Consider the following 23206-nt stretch of genomic DNA (forward strand, 5'->3'; position numbering starts at 1 on the left):
TAACATTTAGGTATTTCAGATGCAGAAATAACTATTTTATGCAAATATTACATAAAATATGGGACATAATTATGTCCTACAATCTCAGGACATTTGCCATTTTTAATATTTTTTGTCAGGACACAACTGCCCAAAGAGGGACTTGTCCCTCACAAAGTGGGACAGTTGGTAACCCTAGTCTCAGCACTACGACTCTGCTGACATATTGAAGAAATGGACACTTTTTAACAACATCCTCACCTAAATTCTTTCTTCAAAAACTATACATACAAGTTCTTCATGTTTCTTTAAGTGCTTGCTAATGCAGAAGAGCTACTATTTTTGTTGCAGTTCTTCTTTGAACTACTTCTAATCTACAATGCCCTTAAAACTGAAGTTTACAGAAGTTAACACAATTCTGTAAATGAAGCCTTGCCAACTGTCTACAAGCAGGATAAATCTTATTTTCTACTGGGAATGTGTTTTCCTGTACATCACAATATCCTATAAGCCTTCAACATGCATTTTCACATTGCTTGTTTACCTGTAGACTATTTTGATATACCCACTTCTAGGTCAAGTAAACTTTTGCTGTTGATATTTCCATCAAAATGCAGTTTTTTCTATAGTTCTGCTTCTCAACTAGGCCATTTTATTGTTTCTGCACCGATTTATATTACCATGTGCAAGGACATTCCTTTAGCTACAGCAAAGCATTTTTCATCATTTCTGTGCCCTGCTATTCATCCACCATGTAGCATATCTTTGTGTAATCAACAAAAAAAGAAGTTAAGTACTCACCATAACGTTCCATGTTTGTTGGCCATCTCGCCGTTCATTCTTACAATGATGGGTTCGGAGCCGATTCTCGGCTCCGACTTGGCCGAATACACAGCTGATAGACTCAAACTTGGAGCGTGGCAAGTAGGTATCCCATAATGCAGTGGTATAATTCCCCAGATCTTGTTTGCTGCTACTACTAAATGAATTGTAAAACTATATATATATATATATATATATATATGGGTCCATGTCAGATGGACGAAAGCCCATATACATACACAAATATATAATATCCGCAACAGAAGGAGAAACAAACTGAAACAAAACTCCTGAAGGTAGTAAAAAGCATTCACCAGGTCCACAAGGAGTCTTTGGAAGGGGGAAGGAGAAAGAGTTCGTAAGAATGAACAGCGAGATGGACAACAAACATGGAACGTTATGGTGAGTACGTAACTTCAGTGATGGGACAGCATCCCTAGAACCTTTTCCTTGGGTGGGTCATGAGAGTACACCTTTAAGCACCGTGAAACCAAAGGAGGCCCTGTCCCTGGAGGCCAAATCCACTTTGTAATGTGTAATAAAAGTATGAGGAGTGGTCCAAGTAGCTACTGCACAAATACTATCCATAGGAATTCTAGCTCGAAAGGCAGAAGATGTAACCATTGCTCTAGTGGAATGAGCCTTCACTTTGAATGGTAATTCTCTGTTATTTGAGGTATAGATGAATGTAATGCAGTTTGGCAGCCAGTTGGAAAGAGTAGTTTTTGAAACTGAGCTACCCTTTTTTGCATCAGAGAAGGATTTGAATAACTGGTCAGATTTTCTAAAATCTTTGGTCCTATGCAAACAGAATCTGAGTTGTCTATGCACGTCTAGTTGATGTAATTTGTATTCTGCCTTGTTGCTGTGATTAGGAAAGAACACTGGAAGCTCTCAACAGATTGATTTATGTTAGGTGAAGAAGAGACTTTGGCTAAAAATGATGGATTAGTTCGCAAAGATACCCTATCCTTATGAAATATCAAATATGGCGGTTTAACAGAAAGAGCTTGCAACTCTGATACTCTTCTAGCAGATGTTAAAGCCAGCAGAAAAATGTCTTCCAGGTAAGGAACTTGAGGTCTGAAGATAATGAGGGCTCAAAAGGTGGTAATGTCAGGTGAGAGAGAACAAAATTTAAATCCCAAGGAGAAAGGGGTTCCTTAAAGGGAGGTCTTAATAAGGAGGCACCTTTCAGGAAGGCTCGACACAACCTGTGTGACATTACGTTTGAGATAGAATCACCAATGTGGAAATTTGACATTGCATTGAGTTGTACTCCGATGGTTCCTGCAGCTAAACCTTGTTGGAAGAGTTCCGCCAAAAATTCCAAAATAGAATGGATGAGTGCAGAAAAAGGATCAATGTTCCTGTTTTGAGCCCAAAGGGAAAACCTTTTCCATTTGCTAGAAGACAATTTTCTAGTGGAAGCTTTGAGAGAGGACATTAAGATGTATTTAACTGTAGGAGTGAAATTCTGAAGCCTGAGTAAATTGGGAAGTGGAGCAGCCAAGCTGTCAATTTTAGGGTGTGGAGTGACAGATGAAGTGCACCTGACATACGTGTCAGCAGGTCTGGAACTGGGTCCAGAGTCCAAGGCTTTTCCTGAAGATGAGGCCAAAGGAAAGGGAACCAAACTTGATGAGGCCAATAAGGAGCAATGAGAATTATCCTGCTTCCCAAGGACGGTGCTTTCTGAATGACTCTGAGTATGAGAGGAAACGGAGGAAAGGCATACAGAAGTCCAGAGGGCCAATCGTGAGCAAGTGCGTCTCTCCGTGTCTCCCCCGGAGGAAGGATTAGTAAAGTAGTTGTTGCACTTGGCATTCATGGGAGTGGCAAAAGGATCGCAGCAAGGCAGACCCCATGTTCGGAAAATCATTTCCGCTATATTCTGATTGAGAGACCACTCGTGAGACATTAAAATTGCCCTGCTCAGCTTGTCTACTATCACGTTGGACGTCCCCGGAATGTGCATTGATATTAGAAAGCGCTGGGAAGAAACTGCCCATTGCCAAACTCTTAGGGCCTTGTGACAAAGGGGGTAAGATCTGGTCCCCCCCCTGCTTGTTTATGTACCAAACCACAGACATACTGTCTGACTGCATTGCAATTGTCCCTAGAGGGAGAGAGTCGTGAAGTGCCTGCAACGCAAGAAGCACTGCTCTCATCTGTAGGACATTTACATGCAAGTGAGCCTCATGTTCTTGCCATGTACCTTAGACTGTTCTCCCCAGATAATGCCCCCATCTGGGAAGCGTCCGTGGTCACTGTAGCTATGGGTTGTTGTGGAACAAAGGGTCTCCCTATGGTCACATGACTGGAGTGTATCCACCAAATTAAGTTTTTTTTTGCATGATTCCGTTATCCTGATCAGGTGAGACATAGGAAGCTCTTGAAGTGACCATTGGGAGAACAACAGCCACTGAAGGATCCTCATGTGCATTCTGGCAAGAGAAACCAGTGTTATTGTGGAAGCCATTGTCCCTAGTAATCTTAGAATTATCTTTGCTTTCACCTTGGTCTTGGAAAGCAGATAAAGTATCTGCTGTCTGAGTGCTACAACTCTGTCTGTTGAAAGACATGCTACCATAGAAGCGGTGTCAAGATCTGCACCTATAAATGTAATATATTGACACGGCAACAAGGCAGATTTTTGAAAGTTGACTGTTATACCCAACTGAGTACAAACGTCCGTCAGATCCCTTGGCTTGTTGGAGTAGATGGTTGGTGGTGGCAGAAAGGAGCCAGTCGTCTAGATAAGGAAACACTCGGAATCCCAGACACCTCAGGTGAGCTTTGACTACTGCCATGCATTTGGTGAACACTCTGGGGGCTGTAGTGAGACCAAAAGGCAGAGCTCGGAACTGATGATGACTGGCTCCCACCCAGAAGCGCAAGTACCTTCTCAATTGTCCTGTCCATTTTTATGTGGTAGTAAGCATCTTGAAGGTCTATCGAGCACATCCAATTGTCTTTCCCTAAAAAGGGAAATATAGACTGCAGTGTCACCATTTGGAACTTTGACTTCTTGACAGATTCATTTAATTTGCTTAGGTCTAATATGGGTCTCCAGTCCCCTGTTCTTTTTGGCACCAAAAAATTATCTTGAGTAAGTTCAGAATCCTATTTTGTCTGTGGGGATTTCTTGGATGATTCTTTTGTGCAGCAACTTTTGAATCTCTATAGTTGCTTGCTCCCTTAGATTGGGTGGAACATCTGGGATTGTTCTGGTTTGTGGAAAAGAATTGAAGAATGGAATGGAGTATCCTCTGGATATTATTTTTAGTACCCATTTGTCTCTTGTGATAGTTTGCCAGGCTTCTGGGTACATGGATAAATGTCCCCCGACTGCCTCCAGAGTAGAGCAGTTGGGCCTCCTTTCAGGAGCATTGTTAAGGGCATCCGCGAAAGGAATCACGGTCACCCTGGTTCTGCGGGCCCCCTCTGCCTCTGAGGCAGCATCTACTGTTGTTACCCCCTCCTCTGCCCATGGGGAAGGAATCACCCTGTGCATCCTGGAAAACTCTCTGGGATCTTTTGAACCACATTTTCCCACTCTTCTGACCTTTAGGATAAGGTCTTGAAGGTATGGAAAAATGTACTCCAACGGCAGACACAGTTTTTACTTCCTGCTCGCATCGGGTGAGAGTGTCTTTTACTTTGGGTCCAAAGAGTGAGGAACAGTCAAAAGGGGCATTAGTAAAAGTAGACTTAAAGGGCTCCGCAAAATTGCACAAGCGCATCCAGGAGTGTCTCCTAAGGGAAACTCCGGAACTTGTTGCCCTGCTCACTCCATGAGCTGCGTAGGATATCAGCCTCATGGAGGAGTTGATGGAATTTAAGGTGGATAGCTGGGAGGAGACCACCTCATTCACTCCCACAGCTAATGTACCTTGTAGAGCATCTCCTAGCTCTTTCAGATCTCTTTGTAGCCTTGTAACGTGAGATAGGTAGTTCAGCGATCTGGGTGAAAATGTCACTGACAAAAAGGCACGCTTCCCGTATCTGTCTATTGTTTGAGAGTCTTTATTTGGAGGATGAACAGATGAGGATGTATCTGAAAGTTTCTTCTTGGTGGCTGCTGCTACCACCATAGCATCTACAGGTACCCCCTCAGTGATGAAATCCTTTCCCGAAGGTGCTGACAAGAATTTATATGGCCTTCGAGGGACTGTTTCCATTGTGTCAGGTGACTCCCACACCTTTCGACTAACCACTAACCGATGTAGGAGCCGAGCTAACCCAGGCCGATGCTCAGAGGGGTAGGCTCGGCACCAAAGATGATCAAAGCCAAGAATCCCCTTGGGGTCGACTGGGGAACCCCGGCTCCCAGACTCTCTGGACAGCACCGAGAGTGTCGGAGCATAAGTCGGCTCCGTGAACACCGAAGGGGGTTCTCAGAATCGGTAAGTGGTACCAAGCACTCTGGTTCCAAAGGTCCAGCTTGGCTTGGAGGAGGAACAACAGTGGGTACAATTGGTACAGTAGGCTTCGGGACCAAATGGATAGGAGCCAAAAATAATTTAGTTAGCGCCGGCGACTACAAGAGTCTGCGCACCACCCGTTCCACGTCATCGTCAGATAAGCTCCTGATGGACCTGGAGGATAGGGATGGAGAACGAGACCTGTGCAAAATGGGAAATCTCAGTGTTGGAGAAACCAGTGAAATATCTATGGACCTTCTCTGAGAAGAGGTATCTTGCGGCTCCGAGGACTTTGTAACCGAAGAACCAGGTTTGTCAATTAGTATAGCCTCCCTTCGGCTCCAAGGACTGTGGAGCCAATGAGGTAGTGGCCTTAGAAATTTTTGGTACCTTGACTGGTGGCTCCGACTGAGCCACTGCTGCAGGTGATTGTCTCTTTTGGGTTTTTTTCTTTTTGGAAGAAGAAGAAGGAGAAGAGGAAGAACTGTGGATAGCTTCCTCAAATGTTGGCTTTAAGAGGCCTTTAAGGATCAATTTGTTTCTCCTTTCTTGAAGAACCCTGGCTTATGCTCCCTCTCTTTTGGGTCTTTAAACATGATAAAGATAAGACCACAATATAAAAACAAGAAATTTTAACTACTGAACTACTTAAGCTAAATTGAGTAGTTAACTACAGGAAACAGACAAGGGAGTAAAATAGGACCTCTATCTCAAACGGCCCTATTTCTCAGACAAAACAACACACTAACTACAAGCCCTCTAACTAAAATGGGCGAAGAGCTCTCTAACTTAAACGAGCTACTAATTAACTATGGCAAGACACAACAACCACCACCACAAGGGATACAGTTAGGCCTACAAAATGACAGCCAAAAGCAGGACCAAAGGGAATAAAGCTATAACTATAAAACTACAATGCAAGAAAAGCACAACAATTTAGATATTACTAACTACTAAGCTATCTATTATAAAACAGAACAGGATTACAGGTTCTAAAAGGAAATATGAAGAAAATTTTTAACAACTTAGCCACGGCCAAGATGAGTGCATCCAACCTCGTTAAAGCGGTAAACGAGATCTGGGGAATTACACCACTGCATTACAGGATACCCACTTGCCAATAGCCAAGTTTGAGTCTTTCAGCTCTGTAATCAGCTGAATCGGAGCTGAGAATCGGCTCTGAACCCATCATTGTAAGAATGAAGGCGAGATAGGACAACATAACATAGTCATTTTCCTTCCAGGTTTTTGGCAATATCACTTGTGAATACATAGAACATGTTTACATTGCAGAATGATCCCTGTGGTAGTCCAATGGTAAATATATTTAATTCTGAATGAACTACTACATATAATACCCACTCTCTGTCCTACTATTTAGCCAGTGTTTCAGTTATGCTACTATGCCTGTATCCAGCTAATACCTTCACAGACTTTGTGTTCTTGGATCACATGCTTCCCTTTAACAACTTGTGAGATGCACAGTTCCATTTTTTAATAACCATCTTTACCATTGTTAATAATAAAGTAACTTGCACAGAATTAGTTACATTTGAACAATTACCATTCATCTATTCCAATTTTCTTTTCCTTTAACAATTTTATCGTTGTAACAGATTTCTTGCGATCCCTAATGGTTGATATTTCTAATACATTATCACTCTTTCCCAAAGCACATTTTCAATATAAACCCAAAAATGCTACCTTGTATTTAAATACTACTATTATACAACCAATTTCACATCATCATTTTAGGGAGTAAGCTGCATGCAAAACTGGTTTCTCCTCCTTAATTACACTAATTCTCCACCTTACACAACCTTTTTTTTTATACTTCTCACATGCCTCACCTATTCCTTTTTCCTCACTAGTCATATTCAAAACTGTTGCATATATTCCATATTTACTCAGTGCTGAATACACCTCACTACTTAATGCCCTCTGAGAATAATCATGCCCATCAAATTTTCTGCAGCATGTGCTACATACCCATCCTCATGCCCCTGCTCACATTATAGTTTAATCATATTCCTCTTTTTAATCTCCTATATAAGTTTCCTGGACTGCTTCCATTTGTCACTTCCCACTGGATCCCTTGCTTCCAGGAATATCTAAGACAACTGACAAGGAACTGTTGAGGACTCAGAGATGAGCAAGTGCAGAAGCTGGGGACAATAGCTTGGGGCCTGGAGGTAGTTGGGGGGAGAGGCTTAAAAAAAGATAAGTATCTTTCAGTCTGTCTAAAACTTTTGATCCAGAGTTCTTGAGAGCGCCAAACATTTCTTCACAGCTGAATCAATATTCTCCTCTCACTCATTCTCTGCTTCTGCTAAATTCTTCACCTTTTTAGTCAAAAATCTCAGTATTCCTTGCCTTAATCTGTGTTTAAATCACTGCTAAGGCAATGCCCTTATCTTTTCAACTGCTTCCACTGGACTGCTAAACATCAACACTATTTCCGTCCCCCCCAAAATGTCAGTATTGCCAGAAATGACAATCTAAATCTGTTTTCTCTACTTCACCCCTGCATCACATATAGAATATCTGCAAATTATGTTTTCACTTCAGAATAATTATGTTTCACAAATGCAGGCTTAAACTTTCTCCCGTGTTACCATAACTTCCTCGGTGTTTGCTCTTTTTTCCATAACAACTCAAAAGCTCAATTAGAATTGGCCTTGGCTTTCAATATCTAACTTCAGTCTCTGTGAATGGCAAATGCCACACCTGTGCTATTCCAAATGAGTCATTTAATTAAAAAACAAGTACACTCATCCAAGTTTTTTTGCACATACTACAACACATTCTTTAACATCTTCCAAAACTCCAAACATCCTTAAATTCACAATGAAGCTCAATGCCAGACTTGATACAGTGGATTCTGTTACCACACTATCACTGAATTTCTGCTTGAAATATTGGCACATGAATGCAGTAAAAGGCACACTAACTTTCATATGAGGTGTGAAATTAAAGCTATTTTTATTCATCTGGGTGTTGGTACTATCCTGAAGGGGTGGCCAAGAAGATGGAAATGGGAAAAAACACAAGAACATTCTCTATCACTTGAACAAAACCCCACTTAAAATAAAAAAAAACTACAGCATACTATTTTCTGGCTTTGTGTTGATACAAGGACAAACTGCACTGGATCTGGTTAAAAACACTACACGTATACAGATTGTTTAGGTGAACTACAGCTTGATCACATACATCCACAAGAAACCTCCTGTCCAGTTTTATGTTAACCTTCATAAGCTGGGTAAGACTGATTTGATACTATGTCTGCTTTGTAAATATCTAAATGTGTACATCTCATTTTTCAGCTTGGTTCATAACCCTTCAGTGGCCTTACACAAGATGGAAGTCATGATCACTAATCAAAATTTAGCAAGCTCACTCTCTCCATCCATGAATTTGTTGAAGGGGAATCACCAATGTTCACTCTGAAAATACTATGCTAAGTGATGCACTAAACAACTTAATCTGACTCGCACAATACTTCCATGAGTTAGCTCCCTTTTTCTTTATTGGTATCCAAACCATCTCTATGCCCAATCAGTTCTCAGCAATGACAAATTATTCTTTTCAGAATGACTGAATGACTGCATGTAATGGCCATATTAAGCGTTTCAAACAGAATGTTAGGCTGAATTAAGAGGTCTTTTCAGATCAAAAGTCTTTATGTAACACTAACAGCACAATGCTCTCACTGACCAAATGAGGAATATAATGCCGCTGATTTGGCCACCACATTTCAAAAGGGAAAACAAATTTCACAGAGATTTACTAACCAGAATGGGGTTATGAATGAACAGCCTTGTATGGACAGACTCAAGAGTATAAAGGCTGTATATCCCCATGGCTGCAGAAAATGAAAAAAAAAAGGCATACGCTTGGAGAGCATGGCCTTTGCAAACTAGTTTCTGTTTAAAAGTAATCTGTTGACATAAAATTCCTGTAGGATAAATATGCTTCCACTATGAGCAATTTAGATAGGATAATTTGCAAACTACATTTTGACTATAGTTGACTGCAAACACATCTTTCCTAAAACTTGTGTGAATATACAAAAAAATTGTATTGGGTATTATTTACTAATGTAATGGCAACATGAAATGTGTTTTTATAAATGTAATGGCTAAGATTTGCATCCAAACCATACTAGAAGATAAGCAGCTCAATGCCAGACTTGACACAGTGGACTCTGTTACCACACAGCTACGACACAGCTATTACAGAAGTAACAGTATTTAATAGTAAGGTGCATATTTCGTATTTAATCTTTGAATCCTAATAGTGATATATCAATCATGGAATTGTTATCGGATGCCAATAAATATATTAAAAATGTGGCAACTACTTCCAATACAACTGGCTAAATTACACTGCAGCATTTCAACACCAACACATGTGTAACTAGTTTCTTGAGCACTTCAAAATTCTTCTTCCGCATATATCTATTACCTGCATAAATCAAGGTCTAGCAGCCTCATTAGAGGCATAGTTATCTCATGTGTAGTAAACAAAACTTTGCAAGATGCATTATTCCTAGAAAATATACAGTTGTGTAAGTACACTTACCATAACAGTAAGATATGATTTTTATTCCACCAATGACAGGACAACTGGTCAACTTTCAAATCTTAAGGATATTTTCCAACACTCTTACCACTGAACAGTTCAAGGATTGCGGTGTTAAGTCTTCATTGCTTTCTTGCCTCATAATAAGGGAGGCTAGAGCACTGCAAATTAAGGATGCAATGGATGCAGGCTTCCTGAGCAAGAGTTCAACTTCTGAACCTTTTCTAATGCAGCACTCTCAAGTCTTGCCTGGAAGCAAACAAGGAAACCCCCTAGCAATCTTCACAATGTTTACTCTCTATACTTGCCATTATATAAGAGTTCAGGCGGGCCTCGAGTTTTTTCATGCCTTCTCCTACTGGTGCACATACTGAAGTTCTAGCTTTTATGTGTCTTTGGCAATGAACTTGGGAAGCTTCTTTGGATCAAAATCAGAAACAAGATCCAAAACTATTTGGGTGTTGAAAAGAAGTGGTAAGTACATGCAGCTAGACGCACCTTCCTAATTTAGCATATAACATCCTGATATGTGGCAACAGGAGTTCCCCAAATGCAGAATCTAAGCAATGCAATAATTTTGTGCAAAGATATTGCTCATAGAAAAAGAAGTTATGTATTCAGCATAACGTTCCATGTATGCAGTCCATCTCGCCGAACATTTTGTGTGGGTTCGGAGCCTATCCTCGGCTCCGACTCGGCCACTTTTAGAAAGCCTAAAAACTTCTGACTGGCTCGTGGCTAGGAGGTATCCCATGGTGCATGAGCACACTCTCCAGATCTTGTTTGCTGCTAGTCTATATAAGGAGAAAAAGTAGAAAGGAGAACAAAGGTTTGGAAGAATAAACCCTAATAAAAGTGTCCTTTATGATATAAACCACCGTAAACAAACTGCTTTCAGATCCTCCAGGAAGGGGGCTGGTGGGTGGGTTCGTAATGTTCGGCGAGATGGACTACATACATGGAACGTTATGGTGAGTACATAACTTCTTTATGTAATGTAGTCCTATCTCGTCTCCATTATTACGTGTGGGACGGCATCCCTAGCATCTTGTATGGGTGGCTTACTGGAAAATACTCCTGAGCACCGTGGAACCAAATGAGGCCCTTACCCCTGGAAGTTAGGTCCAATTATTAATGGGTAATGAAGGTATGAGGGGTAGCCCATGTTGCTGCTGCACATATATTATCAATAGGTGTCGTGGCTTGGAAGGCAGCAGAAGTAGAAAATGATCTGGTAGAATGCGCTTTGACTTTAAGGGCTAACTCTCTTCCCTCAGAAGTATAAATGAAAGAGATGCAGTTACAGATCCAGTTTGATAGTGTGACCTTAGAAACTGGCAAACCCATTCTTGTTTCAGCAAAGGAAAAGAATAGCTGGTCTAATTTTCTAAATCCTTTAGTTCTGTGGATGTAGAAATGCAATTGCCTATGCACATCCAATTGGTGAAATCTATACTCTGCTTTATTGATGTGATTGGGGAAGAATACTGGCAATTTGATAGTTTGATTCAAGTGAAAATGGGAGCAGACCTTGGGGATAAAGGAAGAATTCGTCCAGAGAGAGATCCTATCTTTGTGAAAAATTAAGTATGGAGGTTTAACTGATAGGTTTTGCAGTTCGTAAACTCGTCTGGCTCAAGTTATTGCCACCAGAAAAAGAGTCTTCCAAGACAGAAAATTTTAATTGACAGCTATGGGCTGGTTCAAAGGGTGGCAAAGTAAGTTTAGAAAGGACTAGATTTAGATCCCAGGGAGGAATGGGATATTGAACGGGAGGTCTTAACATCATAGAACCTTTGAGAAAGGTCTTGCAAAGTCTGTGGGACATAAGGTTAGAATCATTAATTCCCACATGAAAATTAGATACTGCTGCTAGATGAACTCTGAGTGTAGCAGCTGCTGATCCCTGGTGAAAAAGTTCTGATAGGAACTCTAAGACAATAGGAATGGATGCTGTAAATGGATTGACCTTTCTGTTACCTGCCCATATAGAAAATCTCTTCCATTTACTGTTATACAATTTTCTAGTCGAGGGCTTATGAGAAGAGGTAATGATATGGGTTACAGCTGGAGACAGATCGTGAAGCCTGATTAATGATGGAACTAGAGCAGCCATGCTGTCAGTTTGAGGGTGTAGAGACAGGGATGAAGAGAACCTGACATGTGTCAAGAGGTCTGGTACTGGGTCCAGAGTCCATGGATAGTCTAACAGGTGAGGCTCGAGGAAAGGGAACCAAATCTGACAAGCCCAGTAAGGAGTGATGAGGATCATCTTGCTTCCCAACAACATTGCTTTCTGGATAACCTTGGGAATGAGTGGAAAAGGAGGAAATGCATAAAGAAGTCCCGGGGGCCAATCGTGGATGAGTGCATCTCTCAGAGGGGGAATGAGGGAGAAAAAGGTGTTGCATTTGGCGTTGATGGGGCTGGCAAAGAGATCGCAGCAGGGTTGACCCCATCTGTGGAAGATCTGACGGGCTACTTTCTGGTTCAAAGACCATTCGTGAGGTAACAAAATTGCCCTGCTTAGCTTGTCTGCTATCACGTTGGATGTCCCCGGGATGTGCGTTGCAATGAGAAAGTGTGGGAAGAAATTGCCCAGTTCCAAACTCGCAGGGCCTCTCGACATAAGGGGTGAGATTTGGTTCCTCCTTGCTTGTTTAGATACCATACCAATGACATGTTGTCTGTCTGGATAGCTATCATCCCTAGAGGGAGAAAGTCGTGAAGTGCTTGCAACGCTAGAAGCACCACTCTCATCTCTAGGACACTGACATGCAGATGGGCCTCGTGATCTTGCCATGTGCCTTGGACAGTCCTGCCTAGATAATGCCCCCCCACCCTATCTGAGAGGCATCCGTGGTCACAGTGGCAATGGGTTGGTGCGGTACAAAGGGAGTCCCTGTGGTAAAGTGACCTGGCTGAATCCACCAATGGAGATCCTTTTTGCAAGAATCTGTGATTAGTATCTGGTGATGCAGGGGCCGCTGCTGAAAAGACCACTGGGATGACAGGAGCCATTGGAGTATTCTCATATGTAGTCTTGCTAATGGTACCAATGTTATAGTCGATGCCATTGTTCGAAGAAGTTGTAACACCACCTTCGCTTTGACTCTTCGAAGGGGATGTATCCTGTAAATCTGCTGTGAAAGATTTTGTATTCTGTCTGTTGGTAGTCTGGCTATCATAGAGACCGTAACTATGTTTGCTCCTATAACGGTTATAGATTAAGCGGACAAAGTTAAGGATTTTTCCCAATTTACAGAGACTCCCAACTGGGAACAGAGCTTGACTGTGGAGTCTCTGGATTAAACTAGAAGATGCCTGGTGGTGGTGGTCAGGAGCCAATTATCCAGGTATGGAAAAACTTGGATTCCCTGATGCCTCAGATGGGCTGTCACTACTACCATGCATTTGGTGAACACCCGGGGGGCTGTGGTGAGACCAAAAGGCAGTGCCCGAAACTGGTAATGATTGGCTCCCAGCTAGAAGTGTAGAAAACTCCTTGATGCTTTGTCCATCTTGATGTGGTAGTAGGCATTTTGGAGATCTATTGAGCACATCCAATTTTCTTTCCCTAACAGAGGGAGTATGGATTGTAGAGTGACCATTCGGAACTTGGACTTCTTTACATACTCGTTTAACCTGCTGAGGTCTAAAATGGGTCTCCAGTCTCCTGTACTTCTTGGAACTAAAAAGAATCTGGAGTATGTTCCAAATCCTGTCTGGTCTGCCGGGACCTTTTGAATGACTCTTTTTAACTGCAGCTTTTCTATCTCTATAGCTGCTTGATCCCTGTGATTGGGTGGTACATCTGGGATCCTTTTGAGAGGACGTGGTGGAAGGGAAAAGGGTATAGAGTAACCTCTGGTGATAATGTCTTGTACCCACTTGTCTCGGGTGATATTTAGCCAAGCTTCTGGGTACAAAGACAGATGATCCCCGACCGGCTCCAGAGACGCACAGTCGGGTTCCACATCAGGAACGCTGATAGGGATGGTCACGAAAGGAATCGCGACCTCCCCTGCCTCTAGGGTGACGTCTACCATTTGTTCCTCTTCCCCTGCCTCTGAAGGAGGCATCATCCTGTGTATCCTGGAAAGATCTCTTTGATTTCTTGAACCACATTTTACCATTCTTCTGACCTTTAGGGTAAGATCTAGAAGGGACGGTAAAACGGACTCGCATGGCAGAGTGTCTTTCCTTCATGTTCACACCTGGTGAGAATATCTTTCACCTTGGGTCCAAAAAGAGAGGATCCGTCAACGGGAGCATTGGTAAATGTAGACTTGAAAGGTTTAGAGACTCCTGCACCCGCCGCCCTACTCGCACAATCAGCTGTGTATGAGATCAGCCTCATGGAGGAGTTAACAATGGATGTTAAGGTAGCCAACTGAGTAGCTACTGTAGATGGGACTCCTTCAGTAGATGCACCTTGAAGAGTATCTCCTAACTCCTTCAGGAGATCTCTCTAAAGTCTCGTGAAGTGTGAGAGATAATTCAGCGATCAGAGTGTAAAAGCCGCTGAAAAGAAGATAACGCTTCCCGTATCTATCCATCGTTCCAGATTCCTTATTGGGCGGATGGATAGAAGTCGTCTCTGCTAGCTCCTTCTTAGTGGCCGCCGCCACCACCATGGCATTAAAGGTAAGCCCATGGATAGAAATTCTTTGTCTTTAGGGGCAGAAAGAAACTTGTTTGGCCTCCTGGAGACTGGTTCTACGGCATCAGGAGTCTGCCATGCTTTCTGACTCACAAGATCCAGTAACTCATCAAATGGGGGAAGACACCCATGAAGCTGAGGGTTGAAACCCAAAAGCCTTCAGGTACACTGACTCCTCATTAGATGGGGTAACAGTGGGCCAGCCGCCTCTCTGCCCGAGGATCTCCAAGATGTCTGCAAAGGTGACATCTTCAGAGGACGACTTAGGGCACCCCTCCGACTCATCGAGGTCAGTGTCAGATGTGAGAGACTGATCAGGGGAGTCTACATGCTTCCTCTTACATGATCTCTTCCGAGGGGGCTCCTCAGCAGGGTTCTCTGGGGAGACCTTGGAAAACTGGGGGCCACCCAAGTGGGGGGGTCCTGAGGCTGTGGGTCTCTGCCATCCGGGGGAAGAGAAGATGCTGAGACTTTACTCGGTGCTTGAGGGAGTATAGCATCGGTACTTCTACATGGGGCGGATGAGCTATCCAGCATGCTCCTCATCTTCACGAAGACCGATTCCTCTGGCTCTGAAAGATGCCTCGGTTCAGAAGAAACTGGAGGTAGCAACGGCTCCAGAAGGATCGGCTGTGAGAACGATGTAGGGTCCGAACTCACTCGGGCCAACGCACCAAGAGGGAGACTCGGCACCAAAGACGTTTGGTTCCAAGTGTCCCCATCAGGGCCCACCGAGGAGCTTCAGACCCTAGACACTTCAGATGGTGCTGAGAGTGTCGGAGCAGAACACGGCTCCGAGACAACCACACGAGGTGCTGGAACCGAAGACTCCACTGTAGTCAGTACCGGCAATATCGGTTCCAAAGGCCCAATCTGGGTTGGAGGAGGAATGAAAGCAGGATAGGTAGAAGGAGTCGGCTCCGAGACCGAGTGGGTCGGAGCCGATAAAAATTTTGGCAAGGCCGACAACTTGGAGAGTCTGAGCACCACTCTCTCGATGTCTTCTTCAGATAAACTCCTGGAGGATCTGGAGGACAGCGTGGGTGACCTTGTTCTCTGTAATATCAGCGATTTACGGGTAGGGGAGACCGGTGAAATATCCGGTGAATGGCTTCAAAGAGGGCTGCTAGTGATCGGTCCCGAAGACTGTGGAGCCGAAGAGAAAGATACCAACTCCGCTTTTTGTAACTTCTGTGGTGGTTCAGAGGCCGAAGTTGGAGCCAAAGAAGGCCGTTTTGAAGTTTTGCCCTTATCCTTCCTAGAAGACTGCGACTTAGGAGAGAAAGAAGAACTGGCTAGGTCTTCCTCGAAGGAAGGTTTCAACAGACCTTTTAAAATAAGTTTATTCTTCCATTCCTGGAGCACTCTAGGGCTAAAAGAATAGCAGAAAAGGCAGGTTTCTTGCAGATGTATGGCCCCTAAGCAATATACACAAACGCTATGTCCATCAGTGATGGACATTTTTTGTGAACACTTAATGCACTTCTTAAAGCCTGACAGTTTGTGTTCCTTAGATTCCTTAGACATATTGACCGCAAAGGAAGGCCAACACACTCACACAAGAGAGGAACTAGATCCTCTAACTTAAACAGATCTAGCCCTATCACACTCTAAGAAAAAAAGGGGGGAGAGCTAGGTCCTCTAACTTAAATGGACCTAGTGTGATGGAACAAAATAGGGACGAAACTAGAACCTCTAACTTAAACAGTCTAGCAAAAAACACACACTCACGGGATACCACACATGAACAAGCAATAGGCCCAGAAAATACAATATACGATAACCAAGTCAAATCCGGTTGAAGTCACAAATCGTAAGTCACAAAAAATGACTGTCAGTAATAAGCTACGATAGAAAACTCTCTAAGCAATAAATTCCTGAAAAGGAAGTAATAGTAATAAAAAGGCATCACTTAGCCACGGCCAACCAAGAAAGCCTCCGACTGAAGATGCGGCAAATGAGATCTTGGGAGTGTGTTAATTTGCCATGGGATACCTCCTAGCCACAAGCCAATCAGAAGTTTTCAGGCTTCCTAAAAGCGGCTGAGTCGGAGCCAAGGATCGTCTCCGAACCCACACGTAATAATGGTGGCGAGATAGAAATTCCTGATGTTATGTAGTCCTAACAATGACCCACTAGAGGGGGCCAATGACGTGTGATCTATGGTTTCAATACCAAAGGTGATGCTACAAGAAAAGATACCTAAAGTGTGAAAACATTAGAAAGATTATGAAGCACCCATGACTCAAAGTACATCTTGATTTGTTCAGGAACACATCCCCATGCCTACAAAACAAATCAAGAAGCAGGGACATTAGGGCTTGTTTAGAAGGCAGCTACCCGCACAACTTAGCCACAGTTATCTACTAAACTCCTGTCCACATAAGGAAAAACCACAGAAGACAAAAATAAAGTGAACATGTTAAATCTATGCAGACAGTCATATAGTCATTCAATGACGGGCCTTAACTACTAATCTTCACCTTTCCACTTCTCCATTTAGAAAGTGCCAAATAAAATTTAAAAAAAAGAATCAATTTAGAAACACTCTTGGCACTTATTCATGTGTTTAAAATAGTTTATTCAATAACAAAATTTGTCTCACCACCTTCTACAGCTCTATTTAACATCAAATCTATCATGTTACATAAAATAAATTATTTTTAAACTAGTTGTAGTTTAACTTAATTATTTTAAAAAGATACGCAGAAAAAACCTAAACAAACCAGCCACTGAGGATGCACAAGCCAGTACATTTCTTCGTGATGGCCCCAAGCCCAGATAAATGGGGAGGGTTGCATCAGGAAGGGCATCCGGCGTCAAACACTTGCTAAATAAGATATGCGGAAAACCATACAGATTTACATACCAGATTGGTTGAGGAATGGGTTAACGACGACTGCCACCAATACTGTTAGTCAACAGGGTGCTGGTGGAAATTGGGCTGCTGTTGGCCGAAGGAGGAGAAGAGGAGGGGGAAGGCATGCCCGAATGCACGAAGAAAGGAGAAAGGATAGGAGTGTGGTAGTGAGGGTAGGAACTTTGAATGTTGGCAGTATGACTGGTATAGGGAGAGAGCTAGCTGATATGATGGACAGAGGGAAGGTGATACATTGTGTGTGCAAGAGACCAGGTGGAAGGGAAGTAAGGTCAGGTGTACTGGAGGCGGGTCCAAATTGTTCTATCATGATGTGGATGGGAGGAAAAATGGGGTAGGGGTTATCCTGAAGGAACAGTATGCCAAGAGTGTTTTGGAGGTGAAAAGAGCATCAGATAGAGTGATGTTTATGAAGCTGGAAATTGATGGTGTAATGATGAGTGTTGTTAGTGCATATGCTCCACAAGTTGGGTGTGCGATGGATGAGAAAGAAAAAGTGTGGAATGAGTTGGATAAAGCGGTGATGACTGTACCCAAGAGTGAGAGAGTGGTGATTGGAGCAGATTTCAATGGGTACGTTGGTGAAGGGAACAGAGGGGATGAGGAAGTGATGGGTAGGTATGGTGTTAAGGAAAGGAATGCAAAAGGTCAGATGGTAGTGGATTTTGCAAAAAGGATGGACATGACTGTGGTGAATACGTATTTTAACAAGAGGGAGGAGCATAGGGTGACGTACAAGAGTGGAGGGAGATGCACACAGGTGGATTATATCCTATGCAGGAGGGTCAGTTTGAAGGAGACTGGAGACTGTAAAGTGGTGACGAGGGAAAGTGTAGTTAGGAAGCAAAGGATGGTGGTCTGTAGAATGACGTTGGTGATCAAGAAGAGGAGTAGGAGGAGTGTGAGGGCAGCACCAAGGATCAAATGGTGGAAACTGCAAAAGGGCAATTGTGAGGTGGTGTTCAGTGAAGAGTTAAGACAGGCACTGGGTGACAGTGAAGAGTTACCAAACAGCTGGGTAACTACAGCAGAGCTAGTAAGGGAGACTGATAGAAAGGTGCTTGGTGTGACATCTGGACAGAGGAAGGAGGACAAGGAGACCTGGTGGTGGAATGAGGAAGTACAGGACAATATACAGAGAAAGAGGTTGGCGAAGAAGAAGTGGGATTGTCAGAGAGATGAAGAAAGCAGACAGAAGTATAAGGAGATGAGGTGCATGGCAAAGAGAGAGGTGGCAAAGGCTAAGGATAAGGTGTATGGAGAGTTGTATGAAAGGATGGACACTAAGGAGGGAGAAAACGACCTGTACCGATTGGCTAGACAGAGGGACCGAGTTAGGAAAGATGTGCAGCAGGTAAGGGTGATAAAAGATAATGAGGGAAACGTACTCAGAAGCGTGGCGAGTGTGTTGAACAGATGGAAAGAGTATTTTGAGGGGCTGATGAATGAAGAGAATGAGACAGAGAGAAGGTTGGATGATGTGGGGATAGTGAATCAGGAAGTGCAACGGATTAGCAAGGAGGAAATAAAGATAGCTATGAAGAGGATGAAGAATGGAATGGCTGTTGTTCCAGATGACATACCTGTAGAAGCTTGGAGGTGTTTAGGAGAAATGGCAGTGGAATTTTTAACCAGATTGTTTAATGAAATCTTGGAAAGTGAGAGGGTGCTTGAGGAGTGGAGAAAAAGTTATTTGGTACAGATTTTTAAGAATAAGGGTGATGTGCAGAGCTGTAGTAACTACAGATGGATAAAACTGATCAGTCACAGCATGAAATTATGGGAAAGAGTAGTAGAAGTTAGGTTAAGAAAGGAGGTGATGATTAGTGATCAGCAGTATGGTTTCATGCCAGGAAAGAGCACTACAGATGCGATGTTTGCTCTGAGAGTGCTGATGGAGAAGTACAGAGAAGGTCAGAAGGAGTTGCATTGTGTCTTAGAGAAACCATATGACAGGGTGCCTAGAGAGGAGTTGTGGTATTGTACGAGGAAGTCGGGAGTGGCAGAGAAGTATGTAAGAGTGGTACAGGATATGTACGAGGGTAATGTGACAGCGGTGAGGTCTGTGGTGGGAGTGACAGATGCGTTTAAGATGGAGGTGGGGTTACATCAAGGATCAGCTCTGAGCCCTTTCTTATTTGCAATGGTGATGGAGAGGTTGACAGACGAGATCAGACAGGAGTCCACGTGGACTGTGATGTTTGCAGATGACATTGTGATATGTAGTGAGAGTAGGGAACAGGTTGAGGAGACCCTGGAGAGGTGGAGATATGCTCTAGAGAGGAGAGGAATGAAGGTCAGCAGGACTAAGAATATATGTTTGTGAATGAGAGGGAGGTTAGAGGAATGGTGAGGATGCAGGGAGTAGAGATGGCGAAGGTGGATGAGTTTAAATACTTTGGATCAACAGTTCAGAGTAATGGCGAGTGTGGAAGAGAGGTGAAGAAGAGAATACAGGCAGGGTGGAGTGGGTGGAGAAGAGTGTCAGGAGTGATTTGTGACAGACGAGTACCAGTAAGAGTGAAAGGGAAGATCTACAAGAGGGTAGTGAGACCAGCTATGTTATATGGGTTGGAGACAGTGGCATTGACAAAAAGGCAGGAGTCAGAGCTGGATGTGGCAGAGTTAAAGATGTTAAGATTTGCACTGGGTGTGACGAGGGGAGACAGGATTAGGAATAAGTATATTAGAGGGTCAGCCCAGGTTGTACGGTTTGGAGACGAAGCCAAATAGGCGAGATCCTGCTGAGGAGGGATGCTTGGTATATTGGAAAAAGGATGCCAAGGATGAAGCTGCCAGGTAAGAGGGAAAGAGGAAGGCCTAAGATAAGGTTTATGGATGTGGTGAGAGAGGACATGCAGGTGGTTGGTGTGACAGAGCAAGATGCAGAGGACAGGAAGAAATGGAAACAGATGATCCACTGTGGCGATCCCTAATGGGAACAGCCGAAAGAAAAAAAAAACAGAGAGAAAACCTAAACCACAAATTTTAGCAAATAAATGCAATTTTATAAAATAAATATTTCGTCACAGGGTCATTAGATACTTCACAACCAACAGGTATGAATAATGTAAAAATACACCAGGCTTCTTTTTCAATACGAAATCTGATGCATCTAAAATACAATGCAGAATACTGACAGGCAAACACAATGAAAAATGTAAATTAACTTGGATCCAGATTATGACACTCACTAAAATGCAAGGACATCATACTTGTAAAAATTCAAGTCTGAATATCCCAATTATATTCTATGTTCTTGCATTATCTTTCCCACCTGGCACAAGGTCTGCCCTGTATAAAATTTCTCACAGGCAGCTTAGTCAATAAACCAACACTTTCTGATAATTCCTGTTATCCACTATTCTAAAATAGTGGCCATTAAAATTCACTCCCAAACTATCAAAAAGTTAGCCTTGTACTACTACTACTCCTCCCCAGCAAATTTCATAAACAGTAATTTCTGGGCCTAGGAAAGAGGGAGAAGCTGCTTTGTGCTTCCAATGGTATCCCTGTTTTCTATTTGAGGTCTATTCTCTGTATGCCTATGTCTACTCTGGCTGCTTATAACAAAATGTTAAACATTTACCTACCAGAAAAATGGGATTAAACTCCCCTCACCTATTCTTTACTTAAAATCCAGTCTTTATTTGTACATAGACACATCCTTGATGCAGATAAAAGGCAACAGCATCTGCATACTTGTGAAGCCATTCTGAATTCCTACACCCTTTTATTAACTGCTAATTTTCATGGAATTAATATTGCTGCACTACCTGCAAGTTAAAACATGGATAATTCTTTCAGACCTGTTCTCTTCCCATCACTTTTTCTATCAAAACCAAGCACAAATCATTTTTTCCTGTGGGTTATATAAAATGCAGGGCTCACCAAATCTCTTGCATCTCTCCAGTCCATTCTCATATAATTCTTTGTCTGTCTATCCATTTACTGCTTGAATCATCAGCCCTGTCTATTCTTAAGAGTTCCATGGGGAGTATGTTCACAGCATCCTCCACCCTTCCTGTTAAGAAAAAGCTTTTTGAATTATCATCATCAAATTCCTTCTTGGCTCATACCATGCAATCTTGTCTACAGATAAAAAAGATAAAACTACCCGCCTTTGCAGTCAATATATGCCTGAGAAAGCAAAAGGCCTCTGTTACTTCCCTACCTTGTCATGTACAGTTTACGTAACCAGATCCCTTCTTACCTCATTTTTTTAACAGCTTACCTAGCTCATGGTACCATCTTTGCTGATGGCCACTGTATTACAATTGTCCTGCATATATCCTTAAAGCAGTGAAGTATTCAGTGCTAGATAAGATCGTCCAAAATGACACCTCACCAGTGACACTGTTCTGCTTGAATGGTTGTTCCTAGTCATTGCCAATCTTCTTCATAGAAAAAGGCAGGGTTTTTCTAAGTTGGCATACATGAAAAGATGCTTAATATGAGAAAACAAGCAAAACAGTGATGTCACCATGACAATAAGATGATTTTCAACCATCTAGCACATAAGTAACCTATAAATGCCCGTTACAGATCCACAAAGGAATCACCTCAAAGAACCAAGCTAGCTGTATTCCCAGTGGAAAAACGAAAGCTGCTTACTAACAGGACCAGATGAAATTCATGTTTTATTTCTTTACTTAAAACAGCTGTGCTACAGGACAGATTCTAAATGTTCAACTACATTATGCACATTATCTTATCACTGCATCACAAAATTAGGAGAAATGTTCTATATTTTTTTATATTTAAAAGATGGTTTGTCAGATGAAATAAGCCATCTGGCAGCAACAACTTTAATTAACTTAACCTCTGAAAATGGAATCTCTTGCATCTTTTGCTGCAGTCTACAAACAGACAACAAAGATACAAGACACAACTCAAATAAATGAAAAAAGGGTAGATAGAGGAACCTGTAAACTTTCTTTATGAAAGGTTCCTAACATTTATCTACAAACACTTAATGTCATCTTAGCACAAAGTGACTAGGAAGTCTATGATCAGTTTTGTTAAGTGTTAAGTTCAAGTTTGAAAGACTTTGAGCACACCTCCTCAGGAAACCTTGATAAAATACATGCAGGATTTTATAAGGACATCAGCACTATCAAATGCAATTACCCTTCTACACAACTAGTGAAATTCCAGACTCACATACGTAAGAACTAAGCAAAAATTCATTCCAAAGCTGCCTAAAAATGTATTTCCACTTTCTCACAGTTAGTTACTCTTAAAATAACCCTGGCAGACTCTCTTGAATCAAACCAGATGCATCACATTAAGGACAAGTAGCCCAAACACGGAAATGAAATAAAGCATACAAAGAGAAAAGGGACATCAGGTGACAAACTCGTGCCATGACTGAATGCTCTCACCTAACACGTCAGCATGTGTTCTTTCAGTTTTAAAAGAACACCCGAAAGTCTAAGCAACATTTCAAACATTTCTCTGTATATATTAGGGCAAAAGACAAATCATCTTTTTTTTTTTAAATGATCTCTTTGTTGTGCATACTTTACGCAGAAGAAATACTATACACATGCTTACCAGGAGAGTATGCATCCACGTCTGATTTTTGTGCTGAGGACAGTGTTGGTGAGCCGAGTTCAGACTCTGGAATTCGAGGGCTCTCAACAAACTTTGCCTTCCTCAAAGGGGCTGAGACAAAATGAACAGGGCGAGAGAGAGAGAGAAAAGAAAGGCAATCAGAAAGAGGTCATGAGTACAGAAACAGCAGGCAACAGATGGAAGCACTTAACTACATGCCACACTTTGTCAAGCTCTGTTTGGGTTACTGTGTTTGGGGAGGGGGTAGTGGACATAAAAACACTGAATCTTTCTATG

At 42.4% G+C, this 23206-nt stretch overlaps 1 protein-coding gene across 1 annotated transcript in view; it reads right to left on the reverse strand.

Annotated features, from left to right (window-relative positions):
* TANC2 (tetratricopeptide repeat, ankyrin repeat and coiled-coil containing 2) overlaps positions 1 to 23206 on the reverse strand; it is a 2676984-nt gene that overhangs the window by 2163992 nt on the left and 489786 nt on the right. Inside the window, exon 3 of the mRNA XM_044055212.1 lies at positions 22910 to 23020. Coding sequence (XP_043911147.1) covers positions 22910 to 23020 — 111 coding nt within the window. The remainder of the gene's footprint in view (positions 1 to 22909; positions 23021 to 23206) is intronic.

This window comes from Protopterus annectens, chromosome 13.part0 (assembly GCF_019279795.1).
Source record: "Protopterus annectens isolate FY-2018-M chromosome 13.part0, PAN1.0, whole genome shotgun sequence".
NCBI lineage: Eukaryota > Metazoa > Chordata > Ceratodontiformes > Protopteridae > Protopterus > Protopterus annectens.